The 15894-nt window shown below is 44.3% G+C and overlaps 2 protein-coding genes and 2 non-coding genes across 5 annotated transcripts; all 4 read left to right on the top strand.

Annotated features, from left to right (window-relative positions):
- Positions 1-747: 747 nt before the first annotated feature.
- On the top strand, positions 748-5732 carry plaa (phospholipase A2-activating protein). The gene is made up of 14 exons (XM_076725668.1): positions 748-992; positions 1418-1611; positions 1731-1831; positions 1969-2089; positions 2296-2463; positions 2648-2783; positions 2994-3163; positions 3254-3405; positions 3488-3707; positions 3870-3935; positions 4018-4089; positions 4241-4348; positions 4774-4944; positions 5052-5732. Exons 1-14 carry the CDS (start codon positions 844-846, stop codon positions 5618-5620), a joined length of 2397 nt encoding a protein of 798 aa, XP_076581783.1. The 5' UTR covers positions 748-843; the 3' UTR covers positions 5621-5732.
- Positions 5733-6736: 1004 nt separating this feature from the next.
- On the top strand, positions 6737-11314 carry snx15 (sorting nexin 15). Of its 2 annotated transcripts, none has more exons than XM_076724337.1 (7): positions 6737-6949; positions 7714-7870; positions 8066-8181; positions 8347-8623; positions 8744-8896; positions 9583-9780; positions 10635-11314. In XM_076724337.1, exons 1-7 carry the CDS (start codon positions 6851-6853, stop codon positions 10772-10774), a joined length of 1140 nt encoding a protein of 379 aa, XP_076580452.1. In that variant the 5' UTR covers positions 6737-6850; the 3' UTR covers positions 10775-11314. The 2 variants fall into 2 exon arrangements, with proteins under 2 accessions (XP_076580452.1, XP_076580453.1); XM_076724338.1 differs by having other exon boundaries at positions 6753-6949; positions 8747-8896.
- trnal-aag (transfer RNA leucine (anticodon AAG)) lies at positions 9092-9173 on the top strand. The gene has a single exon. It is a non-coding gene; the product is annotated as a tRNA-Leu (tRNA).
- On the top strand, positions 10307-10388 carry trnal-aag (transfer RNA leucine (anticodon AAG)). The gene has a single exon. It is a non-coding gene; the product is annotated as a tRNA-Leu (tRNA).
- Positions 11315-15894: the final 4580 nt, after the last annotated feature.

Below are 15894 nucleotides of genomic sequence, written 5' to 3' on the forward strand. Positions count from 1 at the left end.
TCAATGTTTACTGTATGAGATATGAGGTTGGTGGTCGGTGGTATTCGGAAGAGTACTGCACAGCAGTCTGTTTATCTATACAGCACTTCTTGGCAAACTGCCTGAGCATCTCTCAAGTATTTCAATTATAAATCAAGTTCACATTGCACTAGGTCTGAAGACTGATCCTCAAAGATCACCATATTAGTACTAAGACTGGGAAACTTGTTCTAGTATATTAAGCACCCTCAAGTGGAACAACCTGCAGAAACTCTTAAAAGCATACAAGTTGCTCCATTTTAATAAATGTAAACATATTGGGTAATCATTTTTTTTTAAGGTTCACATATCAGCAAGGTGGTGATCGCTAGATGTCCACATTCTTGAGAAGAAATTTAACTCTTCGGGTGGGAGCTGATGAATGCTGATTTGAGTGTACGCCCCTTACCTTTTCCATTGGCAAAATTTAGCATTTATGTGAACGACAATATTCCAGTTTCATGTCATATCTCTTGGTTGTATGCGGCAGCTTCAGCTGCTGACTTCAGGGACGCGGTTGGAGCGCGTCGGAAAGCTGCCTGCTGCCCCCTTCTGGTGAAACATGAATAATACATTAGCAGGCACTCTGTTTCATCCACTCTTGTCATTAAAAAAAAAGTGTTTGTGAATATACTTTTTCAATGTCAATGCGTTAAACTTAGCACCACACAAAATTAACTGTATTTTAATTAAACGATATTCATTTGAATGGCGAGGTCAGTGACGTAATCCAACTTCCGATAGCGTTAGCTACCGGTGTTTGTTGACAGCAACACCGCTTAGCATCACACTACTGTGGTAGTTTCGTCGTGTTTTAGGGGCAAAATGGCATCATCGAACTCATACAAACTCAGGTGCTCCATCCCGGGCCACGAAATGGACGTTAGGGGACTCGCATCTGCTGTTTTTCCTGAAGGATCTTTCGTGTCTGTGTCCAGAGACCGAACCGGAAGGATCTGGGTGCCAAACTCAAGGTAGCTAGCATTAGCCTGCTACTGACTAAATAATTGTGATGTTAGCTACGATTTATTTGAATTTATAAGTAACTCTGTGGTCAGGAAGGTTGCCCAGGCCAAGAAGAGTAGCAAGCCAGCTAACAACCCCCACTGAAGCCATTTACAAGTAATAAAGTCGTGTTAACATTGGTAGCTAACTTAGCTAGCAAGCGCATTGCTAACGTTTACTCAAATTAGCTTTGTCATTCATTCAGCTGCAACTCTTAGTGTACACAACGTGGATGTTCGAGTACTTGCTAAAGTTCTCCAGCTTTTGAGTGGTTTAATATATTTTGTCTTTCAGTTAAATTTACCGACCCTGCTCTCACAATTGTCAACCACTTATTCCCACACGAGTCTGTTCACTTCGGATGTCTTTGCTCTCTTTCCCCTCCTCTTGACAGCCCAGACAAAGGCTTCACAGAGATGCATTGTATGTCTGGCCATTCAAATTTTGTATCCTGTGTATGCATCATTGCGCCCAGTGAAGCATATCCCCGAGGACTTATTGCCACAGGTGGAAATGATAACAACATTTGTGTTTTCACAATGGACCAGCCTCAGCCCCTGTACACTCTCCAGGGTCACAAAAATTCAGGTGAGGTGTGTTTTACTCTGCACTCCCAGGATAATCACCTTCTAATAAGCATCCAATTTGCTCTGCTGTTATTTGCCATTGTATCAAGCATCTCTGGTTCTCACATTTAATCTCCACAGTTTGCACTCTGTCTTCTGGGAAGTTTGGGACACTTTTGAGCGGCTCCTGGGACACCACAGCCAAAGTATGGCTCAATGAGAAGTGCATGATGACTTTGCAGGTAAATTAAAGCTTCTGTGATGGTACATGTTACTCTGATCTTCCCTTCTCTGACTGCCCATGTACAATATGCCTGGACATTGATGTCATCTCTCCAACTGTAAAAAGCAAGATCCCTGCTTGACAATTTTACTACAGGGCCACACTGCAGCAGTGTGGGCAGTGATCATCTTACCTGAACAAGGTCTGATGCTGTCTGGATCAGCGGATAAGACCATCAAGCTTTGGAAAGCCGGCCGATGTGAGAAAACATTTACTGGTGAGTGGTTACAGAGACATAAGTGAATACGTTCTATCTATGTCTTTTAACTGAACTGTTTAAACTTCACCTCTGTGTGCATATCTGCTTATTGACAGAAGTTCACCCTCAGTCCTTTTTAACTTTTTCATTTTTGATACTGAATGGTATTTAAAATCCCTGATGGAAACACAACCTTTTTTTTTTTTGATTTTCCTCCATTTTAGGTCACGAGGACTGTGTAAGGGGACTAGCAGTGATCAGCAACACTGAGTTCTTCTCTTGCAGCAATGACACAAGTATCAGACGGTGGCTGGTGACAGGCGAATGTGTACAAGTCTATTACAGCCACACCAACTACATCTACAGCATGGCTGTCTTCCCCAATTGCCAAGGTTTTTTTTTTCATTTCTATTAATATTTAAAGGATTATGGAGTATGAGTTCAGTGGGCAGCTTATTATGTGTGTATAATCAAGCGCTGATGCTTGGTCATGAATTTCAGCAGCATCCATTTGTTTTCCTGCTGTAAGCTGATAACTGGCTCACCCTGACCTCAGACGGATGCTTTTCCCCTCAGATTTCATAAGCACAGGAGAGGACAGGTCTTTGAGGATATGGAGGCAGGGAGAGTGCTCTCAGACCATTCGCCTGCCTGCCCAGTCCGTGTGGTGCTGCTGTATTCTACCTAATGGTGATATAGCAGTTGGAGCCAGGTGAGAGAGCTGCATTTGTCGTGCTGATGTGTGGTCAGTGCATAAATGATTCCCCTGATAATGTCTCACCATATATATTCAAGCTATTGTTCACGGCTTTCGTTTCTGACATCACTCTTGCATTCACGCAACGCATGATGGAGATTCTCACATGAACAGACACAGGAAGTAGTTTTGTGACTAACCCAGACACTGCTCCTCTGCCCACAGTGATGGCATTATCCGCATTTTTACGGAGGCTGAAGACCGCATGGCGAGTGCGGAGGACCTGCAGGCCTTTGAGGATGAACTCTCCAAAGCCACTATAGACCCCAAGACAGGCGATCTTGGAGACATCAAACTAGAGGACCTTCCTGGAAGGGAACACCTTAATGAACCTGGTAAGAAGACAGATTGACATTTATTTTTTCTTCCACATCCAAGATTGCGCAGCTCACTCAAAGACGGTTTTGTTTGCTTATTTCCGTCAGGGAATCGTGACGGACAGACGCGGCTGATTAAAGATGGACAGAAGGTGGAGGCATATCAGTGGAGTGTCAGTGATGGCCGCTGGATGAAAATCGGAGATGTGGTAGGAGGCTCAAACCAGCAGACCTCCAAGAGTGTGATGTACGAAGGAAAGGTAGGACCATAAGCTCAGTGACAGGACAAGCTATGCACGTACACACGAGAACACTGATTGATGATTCCTAATCTCCCCTCAGGAATACGACTACGTCTTCACCATTGATGTGAATGAGGGAGGGCCGTCCATGAAGCTGCCTTACAATGTGTCAGAGGACCCCTGGCTGACAGCACACAACTTTTTGCAGAAGAATGACCTCAGCCCCATGTTCCTCGACCAGGTCGCCAATTTTATAATAGAGAACACTAAAGGACATGTGGTGGGACCAGCCCAGCCCGCTGGTGGCGACCCATTCACCGGTGAGGCCAAAAGATTGGCACTTGAGCTCGTTTCTCTCCTCAAACAGCCAATGTCGTGTGCTTGTGTACTGCACATGTTTTATATATATTGGTTACAATATTAAAAGGTTAATAGACTGAATCCACACTTTCCTGAAAGTGTTTTGTATCTTCATCTGACAGGAGGAGCTCGGTATATCCCCGGGGCTTCCGATGTTAGGCCAGGCTTTGGAGCTGATCCTTTCACAGGTACAGTGTGTTTACCTCGAGGTTTTCAACAGTCTCAGCATCACCACAGATGTTCTTTTCACAGCAGTTTTCCTTCCTACAGGCTCCGGTCGTTATATCCCAGGGTCAGGTCCAAACCCAAGTGCTCCTGTAGGTGTGGCAGATCCCTTCACAGGTGAGTTACTGAGGATTCATTCGTGACAGCTGTTCAGTGGCACACCCATTTCTCCTGTATGTAAAAGGATACAAGGCCTTTGTCTTCTTGTTTTTATTCCTTCAATACTGACTGTAACACTGACGGGGTTATACTCTTGCCTTCTCTGCAGGAGGAGGTGCTTACTCCTCAGCAGCCCTCAGACAGACGTCAACCAACATCTACTTCCCCAAGACTGATGGTGTGAGCTTTGAGCAAGCCAATGCCCAGCAGATCATTGGTGAGCATTTCAAGCCTCGGTTTGATGATGTGCCTTAACAGTCTAAATAAACAGGGTACCTGCAGATCCTTAAAAAGTCTGGAACGGTCTGAAAATAAAGGCAAGCAAATGAAGGCATCACGTCCCCAAGAAGAATGGGCTGCCGGCCCTGCCTGTAGCTCTCTCCAGGTCTGTCAGGCCTGACCACACATATACGGATGTTTTGCAAAACAAAGGTCTTAAAAGGCACTGATTTTGACTTAAAAAATGTTCAAGAAAACCCACAGCCGTGCCTATCAGGTTATCATGTTTATCAAATATGTGAAATATGTTTTTGTCTTTGATGTTATTTATTTTTTTCCATTTATTTCTTGCCCTGAAGATATTGTTTTCCCTGGTTCATTAAAGTTTCCTTGCTGTGTCGGGGTTTGTTCTTTCCTCACCAGCCAAGCTGAAGGAGCTGAACGGAGGTGCCCCACAGGAGCACAAGCTCTCTGAAGAAATCCTGGAAAGCCTCGAGAGGCTGCTGGTGTCTGTCTGTGAACCTAACTCCTCCAAGCCTCCCCCAACCATCCAAGAGATCAATCTGCTGTGGAAAGCCTCTCACTGGCCTGAAGGTGCGGTCCAATTTACGACCTTTTTTCCCTTACCATAACAGAAAAATGAACATCAGTTTATGACTGTTCACTAACCAAACTCCCCTTTCCATCCCCTTGGACTCCAGACATTGTATTTCCTGTCCTGGACATTATGAGGCTGGCGGTGCGCCACCCACTGGTTAACGAGAGCCTCTGTGGAGAGGCAGAGGGAGTCCAGCTGTGCAACCACCTGCTGAGCCTGATGAGGCCCGAGGGGCGTCCTGCCAACCAGATGCTCGCGCTGCGGACTCTGTGTAACTGCTTTAGTGGCAGGCACGGCCGAGCCCTCCTTATGGCCCAGCGTGAAACGGTGCTGTCACGTGCTGCAGACCTGGCCTCCATCTGCAATAAGAACCTCCACATTGCCCTGGCGACTGTGGTGCTTAACTATGCTGGCTGCCTGCATAGCCAACCCGATCTCGAGGCCAAGGCCCAGTGCCTGTCTGTGGCCAGCAGAGCCCTGGAGACGGTGCAAGACAGGGAGGCTGTGTTTAGGCTGCTGGTGGCCTTGGGAACCACTGTGGCCTCAGACCAGACTGCCCAGGACCTGGCTCGCTCCCTGGGGGTCAACTCGCAGATTTCTAAGTACTCATCAGTGTCTGATCCCCCTAAGGTGGGCGAGTGTTGCCAGCTGGTTTTAAAAGAACTACAGTGATGTGAATGATTAGGAAAAAAGGAGCACTTCTTATTATTAACTGTTCTGCTGAATTGGTTGTGGTGGAGACTTAAATAATTGTATGTTCTGCAATAAAAAAGGATAAATGAAATCCCTGCCTGTGCTCAGCCTGTGTTTTTATTACTGCAAAACCTTTCCAAAGTTCTGTGATTTGTTGGGTAAATGCCTGTAATAATGGTTTATGAATGAGTATGAAATATTAACAGTACACTGTATAAAGCCTTCAGCATGTTTTATATTATTTTCTACTGCCATGCCACACTTAATCTGGGGGAAAGAACACCTGTAGTTTATTATGATATCAAGTGAAATGCACATTGTAACAGTTCAGTAAGCTTGATAACAGTCATCCTCCAGCAGTTTACTGAATGTTAAAACGAACCTGGTGCCTGTAATATTCTCCATGTCTTTGTGGGACTCTGTAAAATTAGTTTTGTGTCTACATGAGGTTGTGTGTCCTCCCATAAAACCATGCTAGTGATATGAAGCATACATACTGTATAGCCCAAACACTTTGCCGAGGCGAGCGGGGGAGCGGAGCCAAGACTCCTGCAGCGCCTCCCTGTGGTAACACAGCCTTCATCTTTATGTGTATTTTCAACCTAATATCCAAATTTTACATTGAATTCATTTGACGCCCTGGTGTTAAAACCATCTCCATCAACTCTACCTTGTGGTCCTCTATAGACCACCTTCCGCAAATTTTTAGAAGAATTTGAGGATTTTATTTTATTTTCAATTTTTTCCCTCACTCTCATAAGATCTTAGTTATTTTGGACTTTAATATATACTTAAATATGGCCTTGGACCCTCTAAGGAAAGCCTTTTTGGCTCTTACTGATTGACTTTGGACTTCACTACATTATTATTACATTTAGCAGGATAATTAGGTTCAAAATACTGTTCCCGTATATTTTTACGACATACGACAACACATAAAACATATGAATATGTACAAATATATAACTAATACTACTTGTAAGAATGAGATTAAGAATGAAACAGACATTTCAAAATTGGACAAAACGAAATAATTAGAAGTCCCATTTGGCGCATCGACATTACGTAATGACGCATTTGTATACGTCAGCATCCAGGAAATGAGCGGACGGGAGTAACAGAAGGATCACAACAGAGCGCGAGAATTTTTGACAGCGCTGTTTTGTGCCGCTGAAACACGCTGTTCTTCTGTTGTTGCCGAGACCGGACATGTCACGAAAACCCAAAGATGAATATTACCGTTTCTTTACCGTTTCCGACACACGCACACACGAGAAGGGGCACACCGAGTACAAAGTGACGGCAAGGGTTGGTTTATGTTATGTTGTTATCTCTCTAGAGCAGCAATAGAAACCTCTGCTGTCATCATGATTAATAACTTTGTTAAGCTAATTAACGTCTGGTTTGACTTTTTTTGTTCACGTATTTTTTTTACGTAACGTCAATTGTTTCGTACTCTGTGTTGCACCATTGTGAGTTACTGTTCGGTGAGTTACATCAGTCATAAGTTACCAAGTGACGTTGTATGGCTGCTCGTCTCTAACACAGTGAAGTCAGTGCTGGTGGTAGAAAACAAAGCCCCTGTAGCTAGCTAGATACATACACAATAGGCCTTTATGTGAGACAGTGGTGCACAGTGAGCATGCAAGTGAAGCAGACTGAACTTGTGATTCATTTCAGGAGCTCCAGCACCCCCATGACCACACTAATACCCCGTGGTGTGGACAGGCATGCATGCAAAATCAAAGTGGGTCTTAAGCTTCATAGACTTACAGCTGCGTGGCCTTCTTATATGAACATTTATTATGTCTTAGACAGCTTAGATTTTCTTTTTACCCAATCATGATACTCTCACCTGTTACCAATGAACCTGTTTACCTGTGGAATGATCCAAACAGGTGTTTTTGGAGCATTCCACAACTCTTCCAGTCTTTAGTTGCTCCTGTCCCAACATGTGTGAAACATGTTGCTGCACCACATTCATGTGCCACAGTGCCAAAAAGCTGGTCTGACACACAGTGTCAACATGTAGTTAATAAAATAATCTGTCCTTTCTTCTCTGTGGTTTGTAGTTCGTCTCTAAGCGTCATCCAGAAGATGTGAAGGAGGTGGTCGTGTGGAGGAGGTTCTCGGAACTGAAGAAGCTCCATGGGGAGCTGGCCTACACACACAAGAACCTGTTCAGACGACAGGAGGAGTTTCCACCATTTCCACGTGCACAAGTCTTTGGTATAATGTGCAAAGATTATGACGCACTGAAGTTACAGCCAATTCCAGCATGATCACCAAGTGTTAAGATTACTGACTAACTGAGTTGTTTGGTGTGCTACAGGGGCTGGTTGAATAATAATACATGTAAAAGTCTCCCCAAAAATGAATTTATATAAATTGTCATTTATACGGGTTGTTCTGTCTCTGTTTCAGGAAGGTTTGAGGAAGCTGTGATTGAAGAGAGGAGGAAGGCTACAGAGGCCATGCTTCTATTTACTACCAGCATACCTGCACTCTACAATAGCCCACAGCTCAAGGACTTCTTCAGAGTAAGAGACACTCACACACACACATACATACAGAAAGTGACATAGAAAAATGTGCCAGACCACGAGTCATTGTTACAGGACTCTGTTTTTATTTTCCTTCCATCCACAACACCTCTTTCCGCCCAACCTTTCTCCATCCCTGTACTTCTTCCTCCCTGCTCTCAGGGTGGTGAGGTCACAAGGCCTCTGGATCCCACCCCTCTGTCCTCCGCTGGGCCTCTGCCTCCTCCACTCATCCCTCTCCCCAAACGGAGGGCCTCAGACTGTGAACCTGCAGAGGAGGAGGAGGGGAGGGAGGCTCCCACCTTACCCCAAGACCTGGGCAACAATGTGGGCTTAGAGGTGGGAGAGCCGGAGGTGGCGACTGAGGCTTACAGCGAGATGGGAGGCTCTCCAAGAGAAGAACAAGAGGAGTTAAGCGATACAGAGCTGGATGACAGAGGTACAGTGGAGAAAAATGCGCCAAAATTTGCATCCTGTACTTTTCTTGTTTCATATTTAATCTTGTTTTTTTTCCTTTGGTCCGTGTTTCCACTTTCTGTCCTGCCCCCTGACCCACCAGCAGCCAGAAACCACCAATCACAAGAGTCCCAGGAAGAGTTTGACTCCCTGTTCGACTCTGTGGCAGAAGAGCAAGTCCCATCCCCAAAGGAGGAAGTTCCCCCTCCCCTGACTGATAATGACATGGCTGTGTTTGATCCCTGCTATAAACAAGGTGAAAATAAATGTGAATGGATAGATGTGAAACATTACCACCGTCTTAGTATTATTACAGCCTGGTCTTCCAATCATTCGGGATTTCGTCCAAAAGTTTGTGTCTTGCACATATCTGCAAGAATGGGTAAAGTGATGTGTGTTCTGGTTGGTGCTCCTTCTGCTGGTCTTGGTGTCTAGTGGTACACATTTAGGAGGTAGCGTGGCCGAGCGGTCTAAGGCGCTGGATTAAGGCTCCAGTCTCTTCGGGGGCGTGGGTTCGAATCCCACCGCTGCCAAGGTTGTTTTTCAGTTCTAGTCTGCTGAACTGCTGAAAAATGATACTAACATCTGAACAGCACTTTGTTGGTGGTCATTGTGTTCGAAGTTGTTTCCAAGTTTACGTTTGGTACACCCCTCCTAAATGAAGAAATCAGGTATATTTGGAAGAACTAGATGATATGCTCTCATGGAGTATAGTGGATGGTCTAAAGCTCCAAATTATTAGATATATTATTGATTTTCAAATGTGCTCACTGAAGAGCAGGACCTGTAGAACCTATGCAAATTAACTTATTATTAATGTAGTTATAAAATGGTAGAAATTGTGGTAAGAGTGGATTATAATTTCTTAAAGCCACAATGATTTCTTCAGATTGCTTGTTTTGTTGGACCTTAGCATCTCTATCAACTGTCTCTCTATTTCAGATGGATCCAACTCCTCCAGTGACCACTCAGAATTGCTTTCATTGCTGCCAACCAGTCTGGATGGAGGGGACACGGATTACTTGAATCGGGCTGCCACTGAGCTAACAGCTGCGATGGAGAGGGAGAAGGAGGGAGAATTTAGTTGTGCCATTCGTGGATACAGGACGGCGGTGGATATATTGATCACTGGAGTTCAGGGTGAGAGGATGCATGAAATGACTGAAGGAAGATGGGTTGGTAGAAAAGGGGGAGAAAGAAGGATTGAGGAGAGAGTATCCAGTTGGTTATGCACAGTTTCGCATGTCTGAGTTGACTGAGTCTGCTGCACCCAGTAAATTCTATATCCCAGCTTACCTGAATGCACTTTGTCATGTTCATTTCTGCATGAAACATGAGCTTTGTGGCTATCGTGAGGGAACGAGCGCTCGGTTGCAAAAATTGCTAATTGTGCAGCCGTGCTTGATATGCAAATAAGCCAGTGTATCAGCACAAATGACACTGTGTATTTTGACTGTCATATCGTGTTTAACTTATTTACTCTGCATTACATATTCTGCTGTGCTGTTCACATGCTGCCACACTGATAAATGCATTATGCACAGCTGATACACACACGCGGGCAAATGGACACCGCACTGCAGAGCATGTTGGGCATGGGTTGTGTCAGCAATGGATAACTTGTCAGGTCAGCGTGCTCTAGTCGTCTCAGGGAATGATTTACATGGGTAGCGTGGCCGAGCGGTCTAAGGCGCTGGATTAAGGCTCCAGTCTCTTTGGGGGCGTGGGTTCGAATCCCACCGCTGCCAGGAAGTTTTCATGTTTAGTGTGGCTTCTGGGAAGCTGTGACTGTAGAGAGTGCTTTCATTCTGGATCTGAAGTATGGTAAGGCATGCTCATTTGCAGCTGTTGATTGTTGTGAGAAGTCATGCAGGTCACGGTACCATCAGTTAAAGCACAAGAGCTTTCTTTAGATTCTTGAAAAGATTTCATCCACACTTCTATTACAGCAGCATCTGATCTGATCTCATCATTAAACCTGTCTGTCTCTCCAGGAGATCCAGATCCGGTACGCAGGGAGTCCGTGATGAGAAGGACGGCCCAGTATCTGAAGCACGCGGAGATACTGGTTGACCAGCACTCTTCGCCCACACACACTCACACGCCTACACACACACATACACAGGACCCTTAGACGCAAACACTCGTTGTACATGTACGTATTTCTATACATTGTTCACACATGATGACAGATCAAAGACACAGAAGCTCAGGGTTGTGACATGTACACTCTCTCTCTGGATAAAGATACTCATGGGCATGCTCGCACAAATGCACAGTTAGGATACAGTATGGTGGCACACATACATACCATGAGAATACGTGCTCCTTTGGACCACAGTGTTCAGAAATACAAGCTTGTTCAGGTGCAAAACTACTACCCCAGCACACACACATAGACACACACTCCTGTGGAACACACTACTCTGCAGACTGTTCCTTTAGCTGCCTTTGTTGTGTGAAAAGTGATTGATACGATCATAATGTCTGGAAATTGAAGGTAAAACACAAACTTAATGGATAAATAATCCTTCATCTCTCTCTATCTCCTCTTTGTTTAATTCTTACCTTCCTTTTACAATGTTTTCTTGTTAATTGCGATAATGAATATGTATTACAGTAATTTGCATTTTGCACAATGTTTTTGTCAATAAATATGATTTTAATTTATGTCAAGAAGATATCTGTTTCCTTGGTTCAAAGTTTAGGAGCAAGTTATTCTTTATTCTTTGTTTGGATCCTGTTTAACTTCCACAAAGGTCGCTAGTCTCCCTGGAACTTTTGTGTTATTTTTGTAGATCTGCCATCATTAATCATAGTCAGAATCACTCACTGAACGTGTGCAATAAATTCACAGGGTTTATGGTCACGTGCATATAGTGCAGGAGTTACAAGTACATGCAAAATTGTATATATTCAGCCAATTGTTATTATTACTAATGATCACTAATGTTGTCAGTAGCACTTGGCTGCTTCTGGAATTTTTTTAGGATTGAAGGTTTGCAGTAGCAAGCCAGTACCTCTGAGAGGCGCTGTTAACTATCATAATATCAATTCCACATGTTCCACTGCAGAACCTTCTCATTCCCTGTGTTACCCACCTGCTCATCAGCTATTTCTCATATCTGTTACTCTCAACTGAGCAATTCCAACAGCAGAGCAGCAGGATAGCATCATACCTACTAAACTACTAGAATGTGCGCTGTGGATAAACTCTTCTGTCATCAGCTGCAGTAATCAAATGAAAAACAACTGCAGCTAATTTTTTTTCTCGTGGTAAATGTACTGTAAAAATGGTAAAAGAGTAAATGTCCTGTAGCAAGTACTGAAAGTGCAGTGAATGAGGTGATGTACATAGTAGGCATAACTTGATTTGCTGGCAAAGTGACATCACTGTCAGAGGTTCTGCTTTCTTGTAATTGTGATGCTTGTTGTGTGCGTTATTTATTGTCTATCAGTCTCTATATCTGAATATTTACTTCCCACAATTCCCTATATCAAGGTATGCTTCGCTCCCCCGTGCCCCAAAAGATGCATTAGAAGGGTAATACAATGCATTTTTTGATTGATAACGTATTCAGTATATTTACATTAACACATTATTCCAGATAATAGACCACATTATGCTAATAAACACATATTTCATGCATCTTATTAACTAGTCATCTGCAGAGAAAACAGGATATTTCCTCTGCAGGAGTTTCAATGTGCATGTTTTGAATCATATCTAAGGAATCCAACCAACCCCCTTTTAAAGGTTAAGTTCTGGTCTGGGTTTGATCGAAACAAAAGACGAAAAGGGTGGATTGAGAGAGAATACAGGAGGAAGTGGGATGCAAAAGAGAGGGAAAAGAGGAAAGAGATCAGTGCCATACAGCAGAATCCCTTCTCTGGAGAGGAGAGAGGGATGGAGGGAGGACTGGAAGGACAAACAGATGGAGAGCCGACAAAAAAAGAGGAGGCCAGCGAGAGAAAAAGGCTAGCCTTCCTCTCTCCAGATGAGAAAAAGAGGGGTTACGGGGAGCGAGAGATAACGGAGAGGACGGAGGAGAGGAAAAAGGAGGGATGTGATTAGAGGATAAGCAGAGATCATCCCTCCATTGTTAGAGGGATGGAAAAACTGACCCTCCCTCTTCCTCTATTTTCATCCCCCTGTATCTTTTTTTGCATCCTTTGTTTTGAGCATTGTGGGGCGCTTGAAGAGGATGGAGGGATGGCAGAGAAAGCAAGAGATAACATTGCTCCATCCTGTTACATATCCCTCTTCTCCTCTCATCTCTCCACCTCTCTACCTTTCTGCTCGTCTCTCCCTCTTTCTAGTGCTGCACCTGTGAAATGCAGAGGACGTGAGATAGAGAGGAAGATGGAGAGACAAAGAGGTGGATGGAGGGAGGGAGGGAGGGATGAAATGGGGAGGGGGGGTAGAGGCTCGCAACATTAGCATGCTGAGAGTGTCAGCACTCTCCTCTTTTTCCTCTCCCTCCATCCCCATCCCTCTTTCCATCCCCCCCTCTGTCTCTTTCTCCTCACTGGTCATTGCAATTATACCATCAAAACACTCCAGCCTGAGAGCATAATAGCTTCCCCCTGTGTGTGTGTGTGTGTGTGTGTGCGCGTGTGTTTGTGTGCATGTGTGTATTATCATGAGAGATCAAAAGAAAGAGATGTGTGCGAGTGTGTTTGTGCATAATTTAGTGCCATACATGGTGCATTACATGTGCATGTATGACATGAAGGGCAGCTGTTGGTGTGTGAGTGTGTGTGCCAAAAACTGGATTTGCAGCATGTGTAGGTGCACATGAGTGTGTGTGTGTGTGTAAGTATCTTTGGAGTCCTACCGGCTAGAAAAACTGCTTCTCCAACCTCTGACCAAACTCACTCTTGAGCGCACGCTGAGAGACCCACTTTACATGTGTGTGACTAGTGAGTTCCTATTTACACACACGCGCTCACGCTAATGGATGCACACAGGCATACAGTCACGGCTTTGAGACACAAACCGTTATGACCTACATGCCCAGTGGGTCATCATTAAGCCAAACAGCACACTCTGACACCTTCGGCTGTCCACACACACACACACACACACACACACACACACACACACACACACATATACACTCTCACTGTTTTTGTTTTTGTTCCCTCAACTTCCTCTATCCCTCTCCCCTTCCGCCCTCTGTCTCTTCCTTTTTCTCTCATTCCCTAACAGACACAATCCCCCCTCTATGAGCTTGTTATCCCTCTCTGTCCGTTCGTTTCTCTCTGTCACCTTGCCCTGAGCTATTTGAGTACACTTCTGTCTCTCTCCAGCACTCCCATCTCCCTCTCTCTCGCTCTCACACACACATACAAACACACTCATTCTCTTCCTGTCTGTCTCGCGCTCTGTTCCAGCCTGTCTCTCTCTCTCTCTCTCCGTTACTGTCGGACTTGACATATGTTATCTGTCTCCGTGTCTGGCTCCTAGGTGAACAGTAACACCAAAAGCATCCCAATACAACTGGAGCAAATCAGCAGCTATTGATTGCTATTTTAATAGATGGGTTTGGAACATAAAAGGCATTTAGGGGGTCAGAAGGGTGTGAGGATAGATGCTACTGAGTTGCATTATGGGAAATGTAGGATATGTTGCTCATGGAGCTTGACCCACTCTTAAAGTCAGACACATACAGAAACTTAGCCTAAGAACTTGATCCAATAATAATATATCTCAGGATGGATCTCAAAGATGGTAAAGGGGATTACCAGAAATTTATGGTCATCCAAGGTGGACCACAAAGAAAGAAATAGGAACTAGAAAGCACAAAACATTACAGCAATGAGTTGTACATTTTTTAAAAAAGTATAAAATGAAGTATGAAAGTGTGTTTAGACATGCAGCAGACAAAGCTGCACATTAGCACGCATTTGGGGTCGTGTTTCTACCAACTCTAGGTCCAATACTCACTCTCCTGTTTTGGTCTGCATGGACTTTTGAGTGCACGATCGGCCTCTTTAGCTGCTGAATGCTCCAGTGTGTTGAAGCCGCTAACTTTCTCTGCCAGATGTTTGACGGCTAGCTTGGCTGGAAGATGAAAACAATGAGCTAAATGAGGCTAAAACACTCTGCGTAGGGTTGAGGGAAACTATCACTACCACTTGATTATCAGTATGAGCGATCCCTTTCACTTTACCCATTGTTACTGTTAAAATATTGATGACTACAGTGTTAATTAGGTATTTATTTAATTAGGTGTTTACACCTCACACACTCCCTCCCTTTACACGATTGCTCTGACTTGTTTGTTGTCTCCTCTTTATTATGGCTGTCGCTCCCTTCCTCTCCCTATTTCTGCCACTCTCTGCTTTTTCTATCCTGTCTCCCCCCCTCCCCCTCCCTTTCTCTCCCCATCACTCTCTCCCTGTAAGTAAATCAATGAACATACACTTTATGCCATCTATTGATCCTTTCATATCTATCTGTCCTCACACCCTCCTGTTTTTGCCCTCTCCATTTCTCTGTCTCCCTCTCTACTCTTTCCCCCATCCTTTTTTTCCTCACCCCTTTGAATATATAATCTCTTTTTCCCTCTTTCTCTCCATTTCTCTCTCTCTCTGTCAGTCCCTTTCTCTTTATATCTCTCGCTCTGGGACACCCTATTTATATGGCTGGCACCTTCGTGGTTGTACTGAAGTGTGTGTATGTGTGTGTGTGTGTGTATGAGTGAGTGTTTGATGTTGGTCTAAGTGGTTAACATAATATGAGTCCTCAGAGAGATGACGTTCCCGCACTCACACACACGCACTCACGCACAATTTTAGGCTTTTTGGTAGGCTTTTCTGTGAACAATTTGTGCTTTTTAGTATTCTCGAGCTTGTGCAGCAGATCCATGTATTATCTATCAATTGCATTCTCCCACTCTGCCAATCTGTCCAAATACACACACACTCATGGACACACACACACATACACACCTTTCAACCGCCTTCCTAGAATGACAAAAACCCGGCATTATCTTTTGTTATTTATTATTGCAGATGGAGCCATCATTTCATGACCTCGCTGTCTCTCACCATCCTCCCTCTCTGCATATGTTTTTATTTATTCAGATCTCTCTCACTTTCTCTCTTTCCTGCCCTCTCCTCCTCTCTGCATGTGTATGTTTATTCAGACGCATCTCCCTCTTTTTCTCCCTGTCTCTCCCCCCGTGCCTCTCCCTCTGCACCCGCGTGTCCAGCTTTTGTTACCAGCCTCGTTTCCATAACAACTGC

This window comes from Chaetodon auriga, chromosome 24 (genome assembly GCF_051107435.1).
Source record: "Chaetodon auriga isolate fChaAug3 chromosome 24, fChaAug3.hap1, whole genome shotgun sequence".
Taxonomy (NCBI): domain Eukaryota; kingdom Metazoa; phylum Chordata; class Actinopteri; order Chaetodontiformes; family Chaetodontidae; genus Chaetodon; species Chaetodon auriga.